At 51.9% G+C, this 23,214-nt stretch overlaps 1 protein-coding gene across 1 annotated transcript in view; it reads left to right on the top strand.

Annotated features, from left to right (window-relative positions):
- pcmt (protein-L-isoaspartate (D-aspartate) O-methyltransferase) overlaps positions 1–23,208 on the top strand; it is a 48,462-nt gene extending 25,254 nt beyond the window's left edge. Inside the window, exons 4-7 of the mRNA XM_067989321.1 lie at positions 7,953–8,057; positions 9,823–9,943; positions 10,215–10,300; positions 22,959–23,208. Coding sequence (XP_067845422.1) covers positions 7,953–8,057; positions 9,823–9,943; positions 10,215–10,300; positions 22,959–23,138 — 492 coding nt within the window. The 3' untranslated portion in view covers positions 23,139–23,208. The remainder of the gene's footprint in view (positions 1–7,952; positions 8,058–9,822; positions 9,944–10,214; positions 10,301–22,958) is intronic.
- Positions 23,209–23,214: the final 6 nt, after the last annotated feature.

Raw genomic sequence — 23,214 nt, 5'->3', positions numbered from 1 at the left:
AAGGAATTCTTTAAAAAAATAACTTTTTAATAAAAATATGCAGTGTTTCTCCTTGATACTGCTGCAATGAAGCCAGTGGAACTGTTGTAACCTCATTCTGTAGTAATTAGTTATGTTGGATACAGCACACAGATGTTGAAGTTGGCATTGATGTGTTGTGTCAAGTGGATTTGCATACCATTTAGCAGAGGAGATGTACGCCTTTCGTATAACATGTACTTGCCTGACATTCTGAATAAATGGATATTGGCTTCTGTCACCACCACAGGTGCTCCTGAGCTCACGTGTGTGTTCCACCTGATGGAAAGTGCTGGTGCTATTTGAAAGCTATCGGGAGCTTGGAAGAAGCAGTCGTCTGTCCTGGTCTAAGAACTTCTCACCTGTTCAGTCTTCTGAACTTATCACTGCTCCAGTTTGGTGATGAAGGGGATATATTTTTTAATACTGATACCAAGCCATGGTGTCAGGGTGTCTCTGGTCCCAGGTGCATTTCCTTCTGGCTACGGAAGCTGTGATGTAGGCAGTAACTGTGAGGGCAAGCGTGGCCCAGGCTCAGAAGGAGAATGCAGGAGGGTAGTTAGGAATTATTTTGTTTTTCAAGTAAGGTGATTCACTGTTGTGGGGTGGCGTGGCATATTGATTATTTTGTATTACGTAAAGATAAGTTGTACTGATTGAAGTGGGTCTGATCAAACTGATCTTTATGGCCACTTGTTATAAATAAAGCAGTTTAATGATTCATATCTGGCCTCCTCTTCCCAGGTGTTTTCTGGGTCTGCCATTTAAAAGATTGAGGAACCAAGTGGGAGCACATGCAAAAGTCTTGAATATCCAGTTCGCCTTACAGTGGGGGGTACTATTGTTAGACCCTGGGTTACTCTATATTGTATAGCTAGATATTTGGCAGTATGGGCAGATGCTTGAATGCAAGACTCTCTGACCACTTAAGAGAGTGACTAGCACTGCCATGGCCAAGGCAAGATCTTGTAATGTGTTCCCAAGTTGTTCTCACCTTGGAGTAGCCAGCTGCAGAACAGCATGGGTTGAGGCCTGGAAGCAGGATGATGGCCTTTTGTGCCAGAGAAAATATGTGGCGGGGAGTTTTTAGAGGAGTCGTTACCTTTTTAAAGGAAGTTTTATTTAAATGAAAATGGGAAATTATTCACTTGAGGCATACCGAAAGAATACTATTTTTTTTTAAAAAGTATTCATTTTCGGTACCTGGGCATCACTGGTAAGGTCAGCATTTATTGCTTATCCCTAGTTGCCTTGAGAAGGTGGTGGTGCATTATTTGTGGTTTGACACAACTGAGTGACTTGCTAGGCCACTTCAGAGGGCAGTTAAGAGTAAACCACATTGGTGTGTGACTGAAATCACATATGGGCCAGATCAGGTAAAGGCATCAGGATTCCTTCCCTAAAGAACATTAGTGAACCAGTTGGGTTTTAACGACAATCGAACAGCTTCGTGGTCACTTTTACTGGTAGCAGCTTTTTATTTCCAGATTTTCTTTTTAAAAATTGATTTCAAATTCTCAAACTACCATGGTGGAATTTGAATTTGTATTCTCTGTAATATTAGTGCAGGCCTCTTGATTCGTAGTCCAGTAACATAACCACTACATTATCGTACTTACAAGCATACTTCTTGTAAGTGTGCACATACTTGTCAACCTTTTCCATTTACTTCCTATATTCAAATTTGTAATGGGTGCTGCCTATATAAACCAATCATACTGCAATTACACCCTCAACAACAACAAACAACAATAACAACAACTTGCATTTATATAGCACCTTTAACGTAGTAAAACATACCAAGGCACGTCACAGGAGAGTAATCAAACAAAATTTGACACTATAATTATACCCTCCTGCCAGTGGAGGTGCTGGAGTGCCACCACTGGCAGGAGGGTGTAACTATAGAGTGACAGGTTTATATAGGCAGTGTCCATTATACATGTAAACAACGGAATTTTATAATATAAAAATGAGGACAGAATGTATGACTTTAAAACGGGAACTGAATTATGCCTGGGTGCTTTTGTCCAGTTATCCCACACTTCACCTGAAAACTATACTTCGTCTTCACTCCTTGTGGGCTACACCATAGGAGATCAATTAACAATATTATTAAAATGTTTCACACACGTGTGCTCTTCTTGCCCATCACTCTTCAGGTGTCGCACATCGTCTATTGCAAATTTCTGGTGTACTGAGTGGGGAGCAGGGGTGGGGAGGGGAGAGAAATATTTTTTAAAATCTGTCATTTGAAATGGGCAGACAGGCTGCCCAACAACAGATCTTAACGAGAGCTGCAATATCTGTAGCTTCGTAATTGATCTGTCTTTCCTTGGACCTGGTAGGCTTAGGACACGCACCTTCACTTCAGAATAATTCAACGGTACAATGTTCCTTTTCCCATAAAACAACACATGCTCTGATTAGAAAGACTGGTGAATGTAACATGCCAAAATCTACGCCCCAGCTCAGGTTTGTCCCGCTTCTGTCATTTGCACAAATCTTTCTTGCCGTTTTTGGCTCAATGTGCAGATTTATCGATTTGCTCACATGCATACTTGGTAGCGAGGAGAAGGCAAACTGATTGAATCGCTCGGTACTATTATTACAGTTACATAAAGCTCTGGTTAGACCTCATCTGGAGTACTGTGTTCAGTTCTGGGCACTGCACCTCAGGAAGGATATACTGGCCTTGGAGGGGGTGCATCGCAGATTCATCAGAACGATTAGCCGGGGCTAAAAGGGTTAAATTATGAGGACAGGTTGCATTCCCTTGAGTTTAGAAGATTAAGGGATGACCTAATTGAGGTCTTTAAGATGATTAAAGGAGTTGATAGGGTAGATAGAGAAACTATTTCCTCTGGTGGAGGAATCCAGAACAAGGGGATGTAATCTTAAAATTAGAGCTAGGCCGTTCAGGGGTGATGTCAGGAAGCACTTCTTCACACAAATGGTAGTGGAAACCTGGAACTCTCTTCTCATTGTTTAGGCTAGGTCAGTTGAAAATTTCAAAACTGAGATTGATAGATTTTTGTTAGGTAAGAGTATTAAGGGTTATGGAATTAAGATACAGATCAACCATGATCTAATTGAATGTTGGAACAGCCTCAAGGAGCTGAATGGCTTAGTCCTGTTCCTACTTGAAATTGTTTTCTCTGCTCTTACCTCCCTCGGTTAAATGGCTACTGGTTTGAAAAAAAAACAATTTATATAACTAGAATCTTTACTAGGATCAGACGGAGAGTACAAGAATGTCTCGGATTGGTTTACAGTGCATGTGTGTAAACGCATGAAGCGTGGTAAACAAGGTTGGTGAGCTGCAGGTGCAAATAGCCACACGTTGATATGATGTCGTGGCGATAACGGGGACCTGGCTCAAAAAAGGGCAGGTTGGGTACTAAATATTCCCGGATACAAGGTGTTCAGGAAAGATAGGGAAGGAAAGAAAGGAGGTGGGGTGGCAGTATTGATTAAGGAGAATATTGCAGTGCTGGAGAGAGAGGATGTTCTGGAGAGGTCAAGGACAGAATCTATTTGGTTAGATTTAAGAAACAAAAGAGATGCCATTACACTAGGTGTATTCTATTGGCCACCAACTAGTGGGAAGGATATAGGGAAGCAAATTTGCAGGGAAATTAGAGAGGTGCAAAAGCCATAGAGTAGTGATAACAGGGGACTTCAACTATCCTAATATAGACTGGGATAGTAATATAAGGGCCAAAGCGGGGGAAGAATTTTTGAAGTGTGTTGAGGAGAACGTTCTTGATCAGTATGTTTCCAGCCCAATGAGGAAGGAAACATTGCTGGATTTGGTTTTGGGGAATGAAGTGGAGCAATTGTCAGTGGGGGAACATTTAGGGAACAGCGATCGTAATATCATATGGTTTAAAATAGCTATGGAAAAGGACATGGATCATTCTAAAGTAAAAATACTCAATTGGAGGAGGGCCAATTTCAATGGGATGAGAACAGATCTGGCCTGGGTAAATTGGAATCAAAGATTGACAGACAAAACTGTAATTGAACGATGGGCAGCCTTTAAAGAGGAGATGGTTTGGGTACAGTCTAGGTACGTTCCCAAGAGGGAGAAAGGTAGGGCAACTAAAGCTAGAGCTCCCTGGATGACAAAAGTAAATATTCAACGGGCAGTTGAAAAAACTGTCTGTAATCACCAAGCATTGTTCTGTGAATTATAAATGCGATTTCATTTCGAGGATTTCATTTCGACATCGTTCACCTGAGGAAGGAGGAAGCCTCCGAAAGCTTGTGAATTTAAAATAAAATTGCTGGACTATAACTTGGTGTTGTAAAATTGTTTACAATTGTCAACCCCAGTCCATCACCGGCATCTCCACATCATGGATGACAAAAGAGAGAGAGTAAGATGAAGTAGAAAAAAGGAGCGTATGACAGATGTCAGGTTGATAACACAAGTGAGAACCAGGTTGAATATAGAAAATTCAGAGGGGAAGTGAGAAAGGAAATAAGAGGGGCAAAGTATGAGAATAGACTGGCGGCCAACATAAAAGGGAATCCAAAAGTCTTCTATAGGCATGTAAACAGGTAGTAGGAGGAGGGGTGGGGCCGATTAGGGACCAAAAAGGAGATCTACTCATGGAGCATGGCTGAGGTGCTAAATGAGTACTTTGCATTTGTCTTTACCAAGGAAGAAGATGCTGCTAGAGTCTCAGTAAAGGAAGATGTAGTTGAGATACTGGATGGGCTAAAAATTGATAGAGGAGGAAAGGCTAGCTGTACTTAAAATAGATAAGTCACCCGGTCCGGATGAGATGCACCCTAGGTTGCTGAGGGAACTAAGGGTGGAGATTGTGGAGGTACTGGCCATAATCTTCCAAACAATCTTAGATACAGGGGTGGTGCCAGAGGACTGGAGAATTGCAAATATTACACCCTTGTTTTAAAAAAAAAAAAAGGGTGTAAGGATAAACCCAGCAACTACAGGCCAGTCAGTTTAACCTCAGTGGTGGGGAAACTTTTAGAAACAATAACCCAGGACAGAATTAGCAGTCACTTGGACAAGTGTGGATTGATTAGGGAAAGCCAGCACGGATTTGTCAAAGGCAAAACGTGTTTAACTAACCTGATAGAGTTTTTTGATGAGGTAACAGAGAGGGTAGATGAGGGCAATGTAGTTGATTTGGTGTATATGGACTTTCAAAAGGCATTTGATAAAGTGCCACATAATAGGCTTGTCATCAAGATTGAAACCCATGGAATAAAAGGGCCAGTAGCAGATGGATACAGAATTGGCTAAGTAACAGGAAACAGAGTAGTGGTGAATGGTTGTTTTTTGGACTGGAGAGAGGTGTACAGTGGTGTTCCCCAGGGGTCAGAACGAGGACCATGCTTTTTTTGATATATATTAATGATTTGGACTTGGGTGTACAGGGCACAATTTCCAAATTTGCAGATGACACAAAACTTGGAAGTGTAGTGAGGGGGATAGTGATAGACTTCAAGAGGATATAGACAGGCTGGTGGCATGGGCGGACACGTGGGAGATGAAATTTAACGCAGAAAAATGCGAGGTGATACATTTCGGTAGGAAGAATGAGGAGAGGCAATATAAACAAAGAGAAAGTGGTTAAAAAAGCATACGGGATCCTGGGCTTTATAAATAGAGGCATAGAGTACAAAAGCAAGGAAGTCATGATGAACCTTTATAAAACAATGGTTTGGCCACAGCTGGAGTATTGTGTCCAGTTCTGGGCACCGCACTTCAGGAAAGATGTGAAGGCCTTAGAGAGGGTGCAGAAGAGTTTTACTAGAATGATTCCAGGGATGAGGGACTTTAGTTACGTGGTTGGACTGGAGAAGCTGGGGCTGTTCTGCTTGGAACAGAGAAGATTGCGAGGAGATTTGATAGAGGTATTCAAAATCATGAAGGATCTAGACAGAGTTGATAGAGAGAAACTGTTCCCTTTGGCGGAAGGGTCAAGAACCAGCGGACATAGATTTAAGGTGATTGGCAAAAGAACCAAAGTGACATGAGGAAAAACTTTTTTTTTTTACACAGAGTGGTTAGGATCTGGAATGCACAGCCCGAGGGGGTGTTGGAGGCACATTCAATCGTGGCTTTCAACAGAGAACTGGATAAGTACTTGAAAGGATAGATTTTCAGGGCTACAGGGATAGGGCAGGGGAGTGGGACTAGCTAGATTGCTGTTGCACAGACTTGATGGGCTGAATGGCCTCCTTCCATGCTGTAACCTTTCTATGACTCTAGAATGTGAAATAAAATGCAAAAAATATTTTGAGTTGCCCATTTTAAAGTTGTCAGCTGCTTTCTTGAAATGCTCTGTGCAGTCGGGTCTGCTTGCTCATACTGCTTCCAACCCCCCAACCCACCTTCCCTCGCCCCCCCCCCCCCCCCCCCACCCCCCACAACCTGGTCTTGAGGCCTATTGAAGGCTTGAAGCCAGTTCCTGGCACTACATATGCTTTATGCTGTATTTGTTGACTGTGCAGAAGTGGGCCAAGGCATTGTGCCCCAGATTTCTCCGCCCCTGCATTGCTACCAGCCCTGGAACAGAGCTTTATTCTCTGCCCCCACCCCACCACAGTGCTACAAATCTCCATAATAGCCAGTTCTCGGGCTGCCCATCAGTGTTGCTAAATGCTTGGCACCACCTCGAACCTAGCACAGCCTTGTTCGCTATCTTGCTGTTGCTTCTGGGCTTTAAAGAAAATAGAGAGGTAAACGCGGAGCATGTAAGGAACAAATAATCGATGCCACTGATGTCCATAGAAAAATGGACAGTTATGGGGCTTGAGCCCCAAAACCCCAGGGGGAAAACACAAAATACCATGCAACTTATTCGGTCACTGCCGATCAGAAGGCCTGATAATGCATTTGTGTATAATGTGGCATTAACACCCCTTTTATAGAACAGTATAATCCCCGACTCACTGAGACTGACTAACATGCAGACGTTTACGCTTATGGGGAGTCCAAAACTTGAGGCTATAAATGTAAGATAGTTACTAATAAAGCCAATAAGGAATTCAGGAGAAACTTCTTTACTCCAGTGGTTGAGGCAAATAGCACTTAAAAGGAAGCTAGATAAGTATATGAGGGAGAAAGGAATAGAAGGATATATTGATAGGGCAAGATGAAGTAAAATGGGCCGAGGCTCATGTGGAGCATAAACACCAGTATAAACCTGTTGGGCTGAATGGTCTGTTTCTGTGCTGTAAAATTCTATGTGAAATAGTGTGTATATAGTATGTTTTATGGTAAGATGTGAAACTTGTGTATATGTTATGAGTGCTCACATCCTCTGGATCCTTTCGCTACGTCACAAGAGATCCTTTTGTGTATGTGTTTTAAGTTGCACAGTAGAAGTCTGAAGGAGGTGTTGTGTTCACCTGGGCCTGTGCCCCAGTACTGTAAATGGGTGTAGTTGACTCTTGGACTTAACAAATATCTGCTCAATTTTGCTGGCCCCTTGGTGGGCGACATTTTCTATGAGCTGCATTTGCTTAAATGGAATGATCTTTCGCAAGATTAAATTCAGACTTTAAAAACATTTTGAACTTGTCGAATGTGTTTTTTTAAAAAAAAAATGGCGTGTCAGATTCAGTAAAAAGTTGCGTTATTGCTGCTAGTCCCTTGGGAAGATTTTGTAAACGTAACTAGTTCACTGTTGAGTGGGAGGGCGTGCGTTCGTGTGTGTTAAAAGTTAAGATGCACTATTTGCTAACTATGACTTTGACATTGTACATAAAATGAACACTGGTACACCTTCTCACCCACTTAACCCTGTGTTTGTGGAAGGGTTAATTAAATTAATTTGAAACTAGTTAAGGAAACCATTCCATCTGTCTTGATTAAAACCTAATAACTGCAAGCTCATTATGTGTAAAACCTAATATCAGTATGTATATTGTGATCTGTTGCCCTCCCCTAGCACGCATATGCCCTGGAACTGCTTCATGATCATTTGTACGAGGGGGCTAAAGCACTCGATGTAGGTTCTGGCAGTGGAATCCTCACTTCCTGCTTCGCACGGATGGTAAGTAGTTTAGCACATGGAAATTCCATGCACCATTGTCTTTCAGAAATCTTTGTTGAGGGCTGCTCACTGGGTGATGGTCCTGAGAGGGACACAGACCCATAACGTCTGTGCTGAGTTAGCCAATATTAGCTGGAGAGGCGATGAGGTTGATCTCTAGGTATCTATCTCCAGAATAATCTGTTGCAGTTCCTGACCTCTATCCAGTGACTACTGCTGGAACTTTATTGGATGGACGGTGGGAGAGGACGTAATGCCCCACTGTGTTGTCAGTTAGTTCTGCAATGCTCACTGGCTAGGCTTTTGAATAAAGGGGAGGAGGTTGCTGGAGCCTCTGAACAGTGGCCCAGCAGACATTGCTGTGTTTGGGAGAGGAAGAGTAAGGGAAGAAATTGAAGCTTTTAAAAATAGTACTTCATGGAGTATGACGTTGGGCATGATTGAATTGGCCATGTAACAACGTAGATCTGTGCCAATGTTTTCCAGGGATTAATAGCTATGTAGTGATGCTGGTGGGGGATTTTAAAAATCTAAGATCGGTGATTCAATGGCTTGAATCCCAGATCGAAGCTGCTACTTTAATCTGCTTGTCCCATTCGATGGGCTTTGCTTTCTTTTGGTGAGGGTACTACTTTGAGCAGTGTGCAGCAATGAGAGATTGGGGGACAAGGAGAAGAGAAGTGTTTGATGGGGCCAATCCCTGGTGCAGTTTTTCTCAGCTGATCTGAGTGGGATACATGATGGCTGCAGGGAATCTCTGGTCCCATTCTATGAGCAGGTTTTGGGGGTGGGGGGGGGGGGAGGGTAGGCAGCAATGTGGATCCTACTAGAGGAAAAATGCAGCTCCTTCAGACTGCTGTGGTTATTTATGTTAGTGTTAGATGTTATCATATATTACATGTTTAAAGTGTTACTGTAAAATCCATAATAAATTGAACTTACATCTAAGTTTCAATAAAAATACAACTGGTTTGTTCATATTTGTATTTATTGAGGTCATAATAAACGTGTATGGAGGTGTTACTAAAGGAGGAGGAAAATCTAGGGTGAACTCAGTTCAAATTATGTTTCATTGTCCCGGAATTCTTGGTGGCCCAGTCTGTTCAGTGAATCTCTCAGCAATGCAGACCAGGAGGGCACTAGATATGATCCCTCATCTGTGCTAAGTTAGCTGATCTTGATGTTTCTTGGTTGGGGAGGGGAAAATCACAGGGCTTCCTGCTCCTGATCACTTTGCACTGACTCCTGCTGGAAGTGGGGGAAGATAGGATTGCTGCCCCCTTCTCTTCTTTCTTCCGCCCTCTCCAATTCCAATCTGGTGGAATAAATGACGTGCACATTTCATCCCCTGCCAGTATCATCATTTCCTGAAGTCCCGTGGCTCCCAGCCCCTGTTTACTGTGGAGTCACTCTGGAATGTATGGGGCACTCGTTATCAGTGCCATCAGAGCAATGAGGAAGATTGGTTTCCATCCTGGGAATAAGATTAATGTTTCAGTAAAAATGGTAGGTCGAATGGGGTTACTTTAAACAGAAGCCTCCTTCTCCTAAACTTCTCCCACTTTAGCTGAGTGTTTATATTCATTGCTATTAGACACCTTAGGGATGACCTCAGTAATTTTCCATAATTATGCTTTCATATATGAACCCAACCTAAGAACCTCCATCCAACACTTGAATGAAACATGATATCAACATTAGACCAACCCTATTGTGGAGGGGAAAAGAAATGTTCTGAAGTTATGCAAAACCCTCTTTCATCTAGGTCGGTGCAAGTGGAAGAGTGGTGGGAATTGATCATATTAAGGAACTGATAAATGACTCTGTAAACAATGTGAAGAAAGATGATCCATCTTTGCTTTCATCAGGAAGAATAAAATTTTTAGGTGAGTGTGCCACTTTATTACAGAGGATTACTCTAAAGGTAGTTCCATAAAACAGCATTTTCAGTTTTTGTTTCAACTGTCCAGCATCTGCAGTTTCTTGCTTAATCCCAAATTGTGGATAAATTCTATCCTTTTAAAATAATGAGGTCTGATAAACGGGTACAAATAACTCTATTTCTAGAACACTGCTTTCTGTGTAGAATTTGTGTTTTCTCTTCAGAACCAATAAAAGTTAAAATTCCTTCTTTAATTGGTGGGAATCTGTTCACAGTGGGCGATGGGAGACAAGGATACCCAGAAGAAGCTCCATATGATGCCATCCATGTGGGGGCTGCTGCAAGTACGGTACCACAGGCAGTAAGTAATTTTTGAACCAAACTATAAATATAACCTGGAGAATAATGTACATCATTGCAGGCTGAGATTCCCTTTGCGCATATTCACTGAGTTCTGTCTAAATTGAACTACCTGATCTTGCAATGAACACATCACCATCAACTCCAGAAGGAAATTAATCCTTTTGATATGCTTTTAGTCTAGTGCTGTGCTATCAATACTGCCTGCAAGTGCGAAAAACCATTAGATTTAAGCACATAGTTCCTCCCTCCCCACTCTCCACCCCCGCTGAAGGCATTGGTTCTTTAGGTATGGTTCCTTGGGCATCCGCAAGTATCCAAGTGCCACTCTTCACTAACTTAGACTGAGTGCCATCGATTTGATGGCAGGAGTTTCACAGTCGAATTTGAATCTGTCCTCACCTGACGCCCTAAATTTGAATTTCCAATATTTTGGACTAATCTTGGGACCATATTCTGCTCTAAAGCTGGACAGAACTGTTAATGTGGCAGTAATTTGATTAGAGTAAGAGCAGTGAACTTCAGCACCTAAAGCAACCCAACCAAATTGTACCTAATCTTTGGTTCTCAAAGCATTCAGACCTGTGAGCAGGTCTCTCGTGAAGGTTAGAAGACATTCTATTCTGTTCTTTCAACTTGGATTCAACTTACTGTCTCGCTTGTGAGACTCTGCAGAATAAGTTACTTGGGAAAATCGACAGAGACTAGTGTAAGTAAATGTGTTCCAGACAATTAGATGCATCTTTGAAGAGAGATGGGAATGAGGGGTATGGTGTAGAGGTGGGCTTCGACGGATTTGATGGGCATCGTGTCCTGATCCTGTAGCTAAAACACTTTTGCATCCAACCTATAAGCCCAGCTGAACCAGGATAAATTCTATGCAGGGTGGCCTGCTAATTTGCTGTAGCCAGTAATTCATGTAGTGGCATTCATTTTAAGAGAGGTTGTATCGCCTGAGACAGTTACTGAGGATCCTTTGCTGAAACTCTGAGTGTGGGCAACAGAGACTTAGCGGCCTTCTCTTGAAACTCTCGGATGCGGCGAGCTGAATGGAATGTCTCGCTGGTGACTCTCGGGGCTAATCCATGTGCACAAAATGTCAGCATATTTTTTACATAACACGGATAATCTGTGATGTACCTGTTTATCTGCTCTAAAGTGGGACCTCCTTATCTGCTGTTCACTGTGACAGCAGAACTAATTAAATGTTCAAAAATATAGTTTTATTAAAGTTGTAACATCTAACGATGGTCAAAAGCAATTCTTTGCTTGAAATCATGGAAACCTACCATTCTAATAAAGTATTTGAAAAAATTGCTAAATTTTGATATATTTGAGAATCTGGTTATATATACCAAGGCTGTTTTAAACAACCAGACATTTTTATCAGGCAGTTTTTTAAATTAAGCACCCACCTTGCTGGTTGATACAGAGGAGGCAAACTGGGTTGAGTGTGAGTAACCCAATCAGTGCTGTCGTAGTTTCTCAGTGGGTCAGTGCTGTGTTGTTGTACATTAAGTTGCAAGGTGCAGGTAATGTGAAATATACCTACTGAACGAAACAAGCAATTGTTATTTGGTCTTGTAGGTTAATCTGATGTATATTTTAAGATAGGAAGGGGGAGATAATTGATGAACTAATCAAACTCAGAGAGGATAAAACCCCTGGTCCGGATGGATTACATCCACGCATATTAAAAGAAGTTAGGGAAGAGATAACAGAGGCACTATTACGTATATATAAAAATTAATTAGAAAAGGGAATAGTGCCAGAGGATTGGCAAACAGCTAATATGATTCCTATATTTAAAAAGGGAGATAGAACAGGTCCAACCTTATTGAATTCTTTGACGCAGTAACAGGGTAGACAAGGGTAATGCAGTAGATGCAATATATTTGGATTTTCAAAAGGCCTTCGATAAGGAATGCATTGTAGACTCATGACTAAGGTCAGAGCATGTGGTCAAGTAGCAGAATGGACATCAAGCTGGCTACAAAACAGAAGAGAGAGTAGGTGTTAAAGGTATTTACTCAGACTGGCAAAAGTGGTATTCCACAAGGATTGGTGCTGGGACCACTGTTGTTCACCATTTACAATTTCAACATTTGTAGAGGACACCAAATTGGGGGGGTATAGTTAATACTGAACAGGACTGACAAAATATTGGAAGACATTAATAAACTTGCAGAATGGGTCTGTAATTAGCAAATGAATTGCAATATAGATAAGTGTGAGGTACATTTTAGTAGGAAGAATAAGGAAGCCACATGCTCCTTGGAAAAATAGGGTGGTAATAGTAGGGAACTTTAACTTTCCCAACATTGACTGGGACAGCCATAGCATTAGGGGCTTGGATGGAGAGAAATTTGTTGAGTGTATTCAGGAGGAATTTCTCATTCAGTATGTGGATGGCCCGACTAGAGAGGGGGCAAAACTTGACCTCCTCTTGGGAAATAAGGAAGGGCAGGTGACAGAAGTGTTAGTGAGGGATCACTTTGGGACCAGTGATCATAATTCCATTAGTTTTAAGATAGCTATGGAGAATGATAGGTCTGGCCCAAAAGTTAAAATTCTAAATTGGGGAAAGGCCAATTTTGATGGTATTAGACAGGAACTTTCAGAAGTTGATTGGGAGAGTCTGTTGGCAGGCAAAGGGACGTCTGGTAAGTGGGAGGTCTTCAAAAGTGTGTTAACCAGGGTTCAGGGTAAGCACATTCCTTATAAAGTGAAGGGCAAGGCTGGTAGAAGTAGGGAACCTTGGATGACTCGGGAGATTGAGGCCCTAGTCAGAAAGAAGAAGGAGGCATATGACATGCATAGGCAGCTGGGATCAAGTGGATCCCTTGAAGAGTATAGAGATTGCCGGAGTAGAGTTGAGAGAAATCAGGAGGGCAAAAAGGGGACATGAGATTGCTTTGGCAGATAAGGCAAAGGTGAATCCAAAGAGCTTCTACAAATACATAAAGGGCAAAAGAGTAACTAGGGAGAGAGTAGGGCCACTTAAGGATCAACAAGGTCATCTATGTGTGGAACCACGAGAGATGGGTGAGATCCTAAATGACTATTTCGCATCGGTATTTACGGTTGAGAAAGGCATGGATGTTAGGGAACTTGGGGAAATAAATAGTGATGTCTTGAGGAGTGTACATATTACAGAGAGGGAGGTGCTGGAAGTCTTAACGCGCATCAAGGTAGATAAATCTCTGGGGCCTGATGAAATGTATCCCAGGACGTTATGGGAGGTTAGGGAGGAAATTGCGGGTCCCCTAGCAGAGATATTTGAATCATCGACAGCTACAGGTGAGGTGCCTGAAGATTGGAGGGTAGCAAATGTTGTGCCTTTGTTTAAGAAGGGCGGCAGGGAAAAGCCTGGGAACTACAGACCGGTGAGCCTGACATCTGTAGTGGGTAAGTTGTTAGAGGGTATTCTGAGGGACAGGATCTACAGGCATTTGGAGAGGCAGGGACTGATTAGGAACAGTCAGCATGGTTTTGAGAGGAAAATCATGTCTCATGAATTTGATTGAGTTTTTTGAAGGGGTAACCAAGAAGATAGATGAGGGCTGTGCAGTAGACGTGGTCTACATGGACTTTAGCAAAGCCTTTGATAAGGTACCGCATGGTAGGTTGTTACATAAGGTTAAATCTCACGGGATCCAAGGTGAGGTAGCCAATTGGATACAAAATTGGATTGATGACAGAAGAAAGAGGGTGGTTGTAGAGGGTTGTTTTTCAAACTGGAGGCCTGTGACCAGCAGTGTGCCTCAGGGATCGGTGCTGGGTCCGCTGTTATTTGTTATTTATATTAATGATTTGGATGAGAATTTAGGAGGCATGGTTAGTAAGTTTGCAGATGACACCAAGATTGGTGGCATTGTGGACAGTGAAGAAGGTTATCTAGGATTGCAACGGGACCTTGATAAATTGGGCCAGTGGGCCGATGAATGGCAGATGGAGTTTAATTTAGATAAATGTGAGGTGATGCATTTTGGTAGATCGAATCGGGCCAGGACCTACTCCGTTAATGGTAGGGCGTTGGGGAGAGTTATAGAACAAAGAGATCTAGGAGTATAGGTTCATAGCTCCTTGAAAGTGGAGTCACAGGCGGATAGGGTGGTGAATGCGGCATTCAGCATGCTTGGTTTCATTGGTCAGAACATTGAATACAGGAGTTGGGATGTCTTGTTGAAGTTGTACAAGACATTAGTAAGGCCACACTTGGAATACTGTGTACAGTTCTGGTCACCCTATTATAGAAAGGATATTATTAAACTAGAAAGAGTGCAGAAAAGATTTACTAGGATGCTACCGGGACTTGATGGTTTGACTTATAGGGAGAGGTTGGATAGACTGGGACTTTTTTCCCTGGAGAGTAGGAGGTTTCGGGGTGATCTTATAGAAGTCTATAAAATAATGAGGGGCATGGATAAGGTCGATAGTCAAAATCTTTTCCCAAAGGTAGGGGAGTCTATAACGAGGGGGCACAGATTTAAGGTGAGGGGAGAGATACAAAAGGGTCCAGAGGGGAGAGATACAAAAGGGTCCAGAGGGGCAATTTTTTCACTCAAAGGGTGGTGAGTGTCTGGAACGAGCTGCCAGAGGCAGTAGTAGAGGCGGGTACAATTTTGTCTTTTAAAAAGCATTTGGACAGTTACATGGGTAAGATGGGTATAGAGGGATATGTGCCAAGTGCAGGCAATTGGGACTAGCTTAGTGGTATAAACTGGGCGACAGGGACATGTTGGGCCGAAGGACCTGTTTCCATGTTGTAAACTTCTATGATTCTATTCTAAAATAAGGATGTAAATGGGGTTGAGGAGCAGAGGGATTTGGGGGTACAGATACACAAATCACAAAGTAGCGACGCAAGCCATTTTTTAAAAAAAAAGCAGACAAAACACTGGGGTTCATTTCTGGAAGGATAGAATTGAAATAAGAGACGTTATAGTGACGTATAGAACGAAGGTTAGACCACAGTTGGAGTACTGTGCACAGTTTTGGTCCCCACATTATAAAAAGGATACAGAGGCACTGGAGAAGGTGCAAAAAAGATTTACTAGGATGATACCAGAACTAAGATGTTCTAGGAGTCATAAATATAAGATAGTCACTAATAAATCCAATATGAAATTCAGGTGAAACTTCTTCACCCAGAAAGTGGTTAGAATGTGGAACTCGCTACCACAAGGAGTAGTTGAGGCGACTAGCATGGGTGCATTCAAGGGGATGCTGGATAAACACATGAAGGAGAAAGGAATAGAAGGATATTGGATTGGAGGAGGCTCATGTGGAGCATGGACCTGTTGGGCCGAATGTTATATTTCTGTGCTGTACATTCGATGTAATGTGGAATCAAAATGCACTTTGGAACTGCTGTGCCTTTACTCTAAATTCAGGAAGAAGTGCTTCTTTGTGATACTAATTTATATTTATTCATATCACTCTCGATCTCCCCCCACCACCCCCTCCCCCCTCCCCTGTCGCATTCTTGCACGCTCTCCCGACCATCCATGTCCTTCTCCCTTCCCAACCCCCCCCCCCCCCCCCCCCGCCCCGTCTGCCTTGCTCTCGTTCCCCGTCTGCCATGCTCTCTCTCATCATCATCCTCCTCCTCCTCCTCCTCCTCCCCTGCTCTCTCATCCTCCTCCCTCCCTCCCCCACGCTTTCATCCTCCCCCCTCGCTCCCTCTCTTCCTGCTCTCTCTCCCCCCCGATCTCTCTCTTCCTCCTCTCTCCCCCTCCTCCCCCTCCTCCTCTCTCCCCCCCGCTCCCTCTCTTCCTCCATCCCCCCCCCCCGCTCCCTCTCTTCCTCCCTCCCCCCCCGCTCCCTCTCTTCCTCCCTCCCCCCCCGCTCCCTCTCTTCCTCCCTCCCCCCCCGCTCCCTCTCTTCCTCCCTCCCCCCCCGCTCCCTCTCTTCCTCCCTCCCCCCCCGCTCCCTCTCTTCCTCCCTCCCCCCCCCGCTCCCTCTCTTCCTCCCTCCCCCCCCCGCTCCCTCTCTTCCTCCCTCCCCCACCCGCTCCCTCTCTTCCTCCCTCCCCCCCGCTCCCTCTCTTCCTCCCTCCCCCCCGCTCCCTCTCTTCCTCCCTCCCCCCCCGCTCCCTCTCTTCCTCCCTCCCCCCCCGCTCCCTCTCTTCCTCCCTCCCCCCCGCTCCCTCTCTTCCTCCCTCCCCCCCCCGCTCCCTCTCTTCCTCCCTCCCCCCCCGCTCCCTCTCTTCCTCCCTCCCCCCCCGCTCCCTCTCTTCCTCCCTCCCCCCCGCTCCCTCTCTTCCTCCCTCCCCCCCCGCTCCCTCTCTTCCTCCCTCCCCCCCCGCTCCCTCTCTTCCTCCCTCCCCCCCCGCTCCCTCTCTTCCTCCCTCCCCCCCGCTCCCTCTCTTCCTCCCTCCCCCCCCGCTCCCTCTCTTCCTCCCTCCCCCCCCGCTCCCTCTCTTCCTCCCTCCCCCCCCGCTCCCTCTCTTCCTCCCTCCCCCCCCGCTCCCTCTCTTCCTCCCTCCCCCCCCCGCTCCCTCTCTTCCTCCCTCCCCCCCCCGCTCCCTCTCTTCCTCCCTCCCCCCCCGCTCCCTCTCTTCCTCCCTCCCCCCCCCGCTCCCTCTCTTCCTCCCTCCCCCCCCCGCTCCCTCTCTTCCTCCCTCCCCCCCCGCTCCCTCTCTTCCTCCCTCCCCCCCCGCTCTCTCTCTCCTCCCCCCCCCGCTCTCTCTCCTCCCCCCCCCGCTCTCTCTCTCCCCCCCCCCGCTCTCTCTCTTCCCCCCCCCCCCCCGCTCTCTCTCTTCCCCCCCCCCCGCTCTCTCTCTTCCCCCCCCCCCCCCCCCCCGCTCTCTCTCTTCCCCCCCCCCCCCCGCTCTCTCTCTTCCCCCCCCCCCCCCGCTCTCTCTCTTCCCCCTCCCCCCCCGCTCCCTCTCTTCCTCCCTCCCCCCCCCGCTCCCTCTCTTCCTCCCTCCCCCCCCCGCTCCCTCTCTTCCTCCCTCCCCCCCCCGCTCCCTCTCTTCCTCCCTCCCCCCCCCGCTCTCTCTCCTCCCCCCCCCCGCTCTCTCTCTCCCCCCCCCGCTCTCTCTCTTCCCCCCCCCCGCTCTCTCTCTCTCCCCCCCCCCCGCTCTCTCTCTCTCCCCCCCCCCGCTCTCTCTCTTCCCCCCCCCCCCGCTCTCTCCCCCCCCCCCCCCCCCCCCCCCCGCTCTCTCTCTCCCCCCCCCCCCCCCCCGCTCTCTCTCTTCCCCCCCCCCCCCCCCCGCTCTCTCTCTTCCCCCCCCCCCCCCCCCCCGCTCTCTCTCCTCCCCCCCCCCCCCCGCTCTCTCTCCCCCCCCCCCCCCCCCCGCTCTCTCTCTTCCCCCCCCCCCCCCCCCCCCGCCCCCCGCTCTCTCTCTCCCCCCCCCCCCCCCCCCCCGCTCTCTCTCTTCCCCCCCCCCCCCGCTCTCTCTCTTCCCCCCCCCCCCCCCCGCTCTCTCTCTTCCCCCCCCCCCCCCCCCGCTCTCTCTCTCCCCCCCCCCCCCGCTCTCTCTCTTCCCCCCCCCCCCCGCTCTCTCTCTTCCCCCCCCCCGCTCTCTCTCTTCCCCCCCCCCGCTCTCTCTCTTCCCCCCCCCCGCTCTCTCTCTTCCCCCCCCCCGCTCTCTCTCTTCCCCCCCCCCGCTCTCTCTCTTCCCCCCCCCCGCTCTCTCTCTTCCCCCCCCCCCGCTCTCTCTCTTCCCCCCCCCCCCCCCCGCTCTCTCTCTTCCCCCCCCCCGCTCTCTCTCTTCCCCCCCCGCTCTCTCTCTTCCCCCCCCCGCTCTCTCTCTTCCCCCCCCGCTCTCTCTCTTCCCCCCCCGCTCTCTCTCTTCCCCCCCCGCTCTCTCTCTTCCCCCCCCGCTCTCTCTCTTCCCCCCCCGCTCTCTCTCTTCCCCCCCGCTCTCTCTCTTCCCCCCCCGCTCTCTCTCTTCCCCCCCCGCTCTCTCTCTTCCCCCCCCGCTCTCTCTCTTCCCCCCCCCGCTCTCTCTCTTCCCCCCCCCGCTCTCTCTCTTCCCCCCCCCGCTCTCTCTCTTCCCCCCCCGCTCTCTCTCTTTCCCCCCCCGCTCTCTCTCTTCCCCCCCCGCTCTCTCTCTTCCCCCCCCGCTCTCTCTCTTCCCCCCCCGCTCTCTCTCTTCCCCCCCCGCTCTCTCTCTTCCCCCCCGCTCTCTCTCTTCCCCCCCGCTCTCTCTCTTCCCCCCCGCTCTCTCTCTTCCCCCCCGCTCTCTCTCTTCCCCCCCCGCTCTCTCTCTTCCCCCCCGCTCTCTCTCTTCCCCCCCGCTCTCTCTCTTCCCCCCCCGCTCTCTCTCTTCCCCCCCCGCTCTCTCTCTTCCCCCCCCGCTCTCTCTCTTCCCCCCCCGCTCTCTCTCTTCCCCCCCGCTCTCTCTCTTCCCCCCCCGCTCTCTCTCTTCCCCCCCCGCTCTCTCTCTTCCCCCCCGCTCTCTCTCTTCCCCCCCCGCTCTCTCTCTTCCCCCCCCGCTCTCTCTCTTCCCCCCCCGCTCTCTCTCTTCCCCCCCCGCTCTCTCTCTTCCCCCCCCGCTCTCTCTCTTCCCCCCCCGCTCTCTCTCTTCCCCCCCCGCTCTCTCTCTTCCCCCCCCGCTCTCTCTCTTCCCCCCCCGCTCTCTCTCTTCCCCCCCCGCTCTCTCTCTTCCCCCCCCGCTCTCTCTCTTCCCCCCCGCTCTCTCTCTTCCCCCCCCGCTCTCTCTCTTCCCCCCCCGCTCTCTCTCTTCCCCCCCGCTCTCTCTCTTCCCCCCCCGCTCTCTCTCTTCCCCCCCGCTCTCTCTCTTCCCCCCCCGCTCTCTCTCTTCCCCCCCGCTCTCTCTCTTCCCCCCCGCTCTCTCTCTTCCCCCCCGCTCTCTCTCTTCCCCCCCGCTCTCTCTCTTCCCCCCCCGCTCTCTCTCTTCCCCCCCCGCTCTCTCTCTTCCCCCCCGCTCTCTCTCTTCCCCCCCCGCTCTCTCTCTTCCCCCCCCGCTCTCTCTCTTCCCCCCCCGCTCTCTCTCTTCCCCCCCCGCTCTCTCTCTTCCCCCCCCGCTCTCTCTCTTCCCCCCCCGCTCTCTCTCTTCCCCCCCCGCTCTCTCTCTTCCCCCCCCGCTCTCTCTCTTCCCCCCCCGCTCTCTCTCTTCCCCCCCCGCTCTCTCTCTTCCCCCCCCGCTCTCTCTCTTCCCCCCCCGCTCTCTCTCTTCCCCCCCCGCTCTCTCTCTTCCCCCCCCGCTCTCTCTCTTCCCCCCCGCTCTCTCTCTTCCCCCCCCGCTCTCTCTCTTCCCCCCCCGCTCTCTCTCTTCCCCCCCCGCTCTCTCTCTTCCCCCCCCGCTCTCTCTCTTCCCCCCCCGCTCTCTCTCTTCCCCCCCCGCTCTCTCTCTTCCCCCCCCGCTCTCTCTCTTCCCCCCCGCTCTCTCTCTTCCCCCCCCGCTCTCTCTCTTCCCCCCCCGCTCTCTCTCTTCCCCCCCCGCTCTCTCTCTTCCCCCCCCGCTCTCTCTCTTCCCCCCCCGCTCTCTCTCTTCCCCCCCCGCTCTCTCTCTTCCCCCCCCGCTCTCTCTCTTCCCCCCCCGCTCTCTCTCTTCCCCCCCCGCTCTCTCTCTTCCCCCCCGCTCTCTCTCTTCCCCCCCGCTCTCTCTCTTCCCCCCCCGCTCTCTCTCTTCCCCCCCGCTCTCTCTCTTCCCCCCCCGCTCTCTCTCTTCCCCCCCGCTCTCTCTCTTCCCCCCCGCTCTCTCTCTTCCCCCCCCGCTCTCTCTCTTCCCCCCCGCTCTCTCTCTTCCCCCCCCGCTCTCTCTCTTCCCCCCCCGCTCTCTCTCTTCCCCCCCCGCTCTCTCTCTTCCCCCCCCGCTCTCTCTCTTCCCCCCCCGCTCTCTCTCTTCCCCCCCCGCTCTCTCTCTTCCCCCCCCGCTCTCTCTCTTCCCCCCCGCTCTCTCTCTTCCCCCCCCGCTCTCTCTCTTCCCCCCCCGCTCTCTCTCTTCCCCCCCCGCTCTCTCTCTTCCCCCCCGCTCTCTCTCTTCCCCCCCCGCTCTCTCTCTTCCCCCCCCGCTCTCTCTCTTCCCCCCCCGCTCTCTCTCTTCCCCCCCGCTCTCTCTCTTCCCCCCCCGCTCTCTCTCTTCCCCCCCCGCTCTCTCTCTTCCCCCCCCGCTCTCTCTCTTCCCCCCCCGCTCTCTCTCTTCCCCCCCCGCTCTCTCTCTTCCCCCCCGCTCTCTCTCTTCCCCCCCCGCTCTCTCTCTTCCCCCCCGCTCTCTCTCTTCCCCCCCCGCTCTCTCTCTTCCCCCCCCGCTCTCTCTCTTCCCCCCCCGCTCTCTCTCTCTCCCCCCCGCTCTCTCTCTTCCCCCCCGCTCTCTCTCTTCCCCCCCCGCTCTCTCTCTTCCCCCCCCGCTCTCTCTCTTCCCCCCCCGCTCTCTCTCTTCCCCCCCCGCTCTCTCTCTTCCCCCCCCGCTCTCTCTCTTCCCCCCCCGCTCTCTCTCTTCCCCCCCGCTCTCTCTCTTCCCCCCCCGCTCTCTCTCTTCCCCCCCCGCTCTCTCTCTTCCCCCCCCGCTCTCTCTCTTCCCCCCCCGCTCTCTCTCTTCCCCCCCCGCTCTCTCTCTTCCCCCCCCGCTCTCTCTCTTCCCCCCCCGCTCTCTCTCTTCCCCCCCCGCTCTCTCTCTTCCCCCCCCGCTCTCTCTCTTCCCCCCCCGCTCTCTCTCTTCCCCCCCCGCTCTCTCTCTTCCCCCCCCGCTCTCTCTCTTCCCCCCCCGCTCTCTCTCTTCCCCCCCCGCTCTCTCTCTTCCCCCCCGCTCTCTCTCTTCCCCCCCCGCTCTCTCTCTTCCCCCCCGCTCTCTCTCTTCCCCCCCGCTCTCTCTCTTCCCCCCCCGCTCTCTCTCTTCCCCCCCCGCTCTCTCTCTTCCCCCCCCGCTCTCTCTCTTTCCCCCCCCCGCTCTCTCTCTTCCCCCCCCGCTCTCTCTCTTCCCCCCCCGCTCTCTCTCTTCCCCCCCCGCTCTCTCTCTTCCCCCCCCGCTCTCTCTCTTCCCCCCCCGCTCTCTCTCTTCCCCCCCGCTCTCTCTCTTCCCCCCCCGCTCTCTCTCTTCCCCCCCCGCTCTCTCTCTTCCCCCCCCGCTCTCTCTCTTCCCCCCCCGCTCTCTCTCTTCCCCCCCCGCTCTCTCTCTTCCCCCCCGCTCTCTCTCTTCCCCCCCCGCTCTCTCTCTTCCCCCCCCGCTCTCTCTTCCCCCCCCGCTCTCTCTCTTCCCCCCCCGCTCTCTCTCTTCCCCCCCCGCTCTCTCTCTTCCCCCCCCGCTCTCTCTCTTCCCCCCCCGCTCTCTCTCTTCCCCCCCGCTCTCTCTCTTCCCCCCCCGCTCTCTCTCTTCCCCCCCCGCTCTCTCTCTTCCCCCCCCGCTCTCTCTCTTCCCCCCCCGCTCTCTCTCTTCCCCCCCCGCTCTCTCTCTTCCCCCCCCGCTCTCTCTCTTCCCCCCCCGCTCTCTCTCTTCCCCCCCCGCTCTCTCTCTTCCCCCCCCGCTCTCTCTCTTCCCCCCCCGCTCTCTCTCCTCCCCCCCGCTCTCTCTCCTCCCCCCCCGCTCTCTCCTCCCCCCCCCCCCCCCCCCCGCTCTCTCCTCCCCCCCCCCGCTCTCTCCTCCCCCCCCCCCGCTCTCTCCTCCCCCCCCCCCCGCTCTCTCCTCCCCCCCCCCCCGCTCTCTCCTCCCCCCCCCCCGCTCTCTCTCCCCCCCCCCCCCCCCCCGCTCTCTCCTCCCCCCCCCCCCCCCCCCCGCCGCTCTCTCCTCCCCCCCCCCCCTCTCTCTCTCCCTCCCCCCCCCCCCCCCCCCCCCCCCCCCGCTCTCTCTCCCCCCCCCCCCCCCCCCCACCCCCGCTCTCTCCTCCCCCCCCCCCCCTCTCTCCCCCCCCCCCCCCCACCCCCCCCCCCCCGCTCTCTCTCTTCCCCCCCCGCTCTCTCTCTTCCCCCCCCCGCTCTCTCTCTTCCCCCCCCGCTCTCTCTCTTCCCCCCCCGCTCTCTCTCTTCCCCCCCCCGCTCTCTCTCTTCCCCCCCCGCTCTCTCTCCTCCCCCCCGCTCTCTCTCCTCCCCCCCCGCTCTCTCTCCTCCCCCCCCGCTCTCTCTCCTCCCCCCCCGCTCTCTCTCCTCCCCCCCCCGCTCTCTCCTCCCCCCCCCCCCCCCCCCGCTCTCTCCTCCCCCCCCCCCCCCGCTCTCTCCTCCCCCCCCCCCCCCCCCGCTCTCTCCTCCCCCCCCCCCCCCCGCTCTCCTCCCCCCCCCCCCCCCCCCCGCTCTCTCCTCCCCCCCCCCCCCCCCCGCTCTCTCCTCCCCCCCCCCCCTCTCTCTCCTCCCCCCCCCCCCCCCCGCTCTCTCTCCCCCCCCCCCCCCCCCCCCCCCACCCCCCGCTCTCTCCTCCCCCCCCCCCCCCTCTCTCCCCCCCCCCACCCCCCCCCCCCCGCTCTCTCTCCCCCCCCCCACCCCCCACCCCCCGCTCTCTCTCCCCCCCCCCCCCACCCCCCACCCCCCGCTCTCTCTCCCCCCCCCACACCCCCCACCCCCCGCTCTCTCCTCCCCCCCCCCCCCTCTCTTCCCCCCCCCCCACCCCCCCCCCCGCTCTCTCTCCCCCCCCCCCACCCCCCACCCCCGCTCTCTCCCCCCCCCCCCCACCCCCCACCCCCCGCTCTCTCTCCCCCCCCCACACCCCCCGCTCTCTTTCTCCCCACCCCCACCCCGCGCTCCCTCTCTTCCTCCAGCTTCTAGACCAATTGAAGCCAGGTGGGAGGATGATTTTGCCAGTCGGCCCTCCAGGTGGAAACCAGATGTTGGAGCAACATGACAAACTACAGAATGGCAGCATCAGTATGAAACCCCTGATGGGAGTGATCTACGTGCCTTTAACAGATCAAGAAAAGCAGGTGCCAAAGTGGAAGTGACTACACAACCTTTCTTCCTCGGAAACAAGGTGAAGTGGTGTGGATTGGAGCGCGCTGCAGTTATTTGCCTGGCTGA

The sequence above is a fragment of the Heptranchias perlo genome, chromosome 8 (genome assembly GCF_035084215.1).
Source record: "Heptranchias perlo isolate sHepPer1 chromosome 8, sHepPer1.hap1, whole genome shotgun sequence".
Lineage (NCBI taxonomy): Eukaryota > Metazoa > Chordata > Chondrichthyes > Hexanchiformes > Hexanchidae > Heptranchias > Heptranchias perlo.
This window is presented reverse-complemented; position numbering and strand designations above follow the sequence as displayed.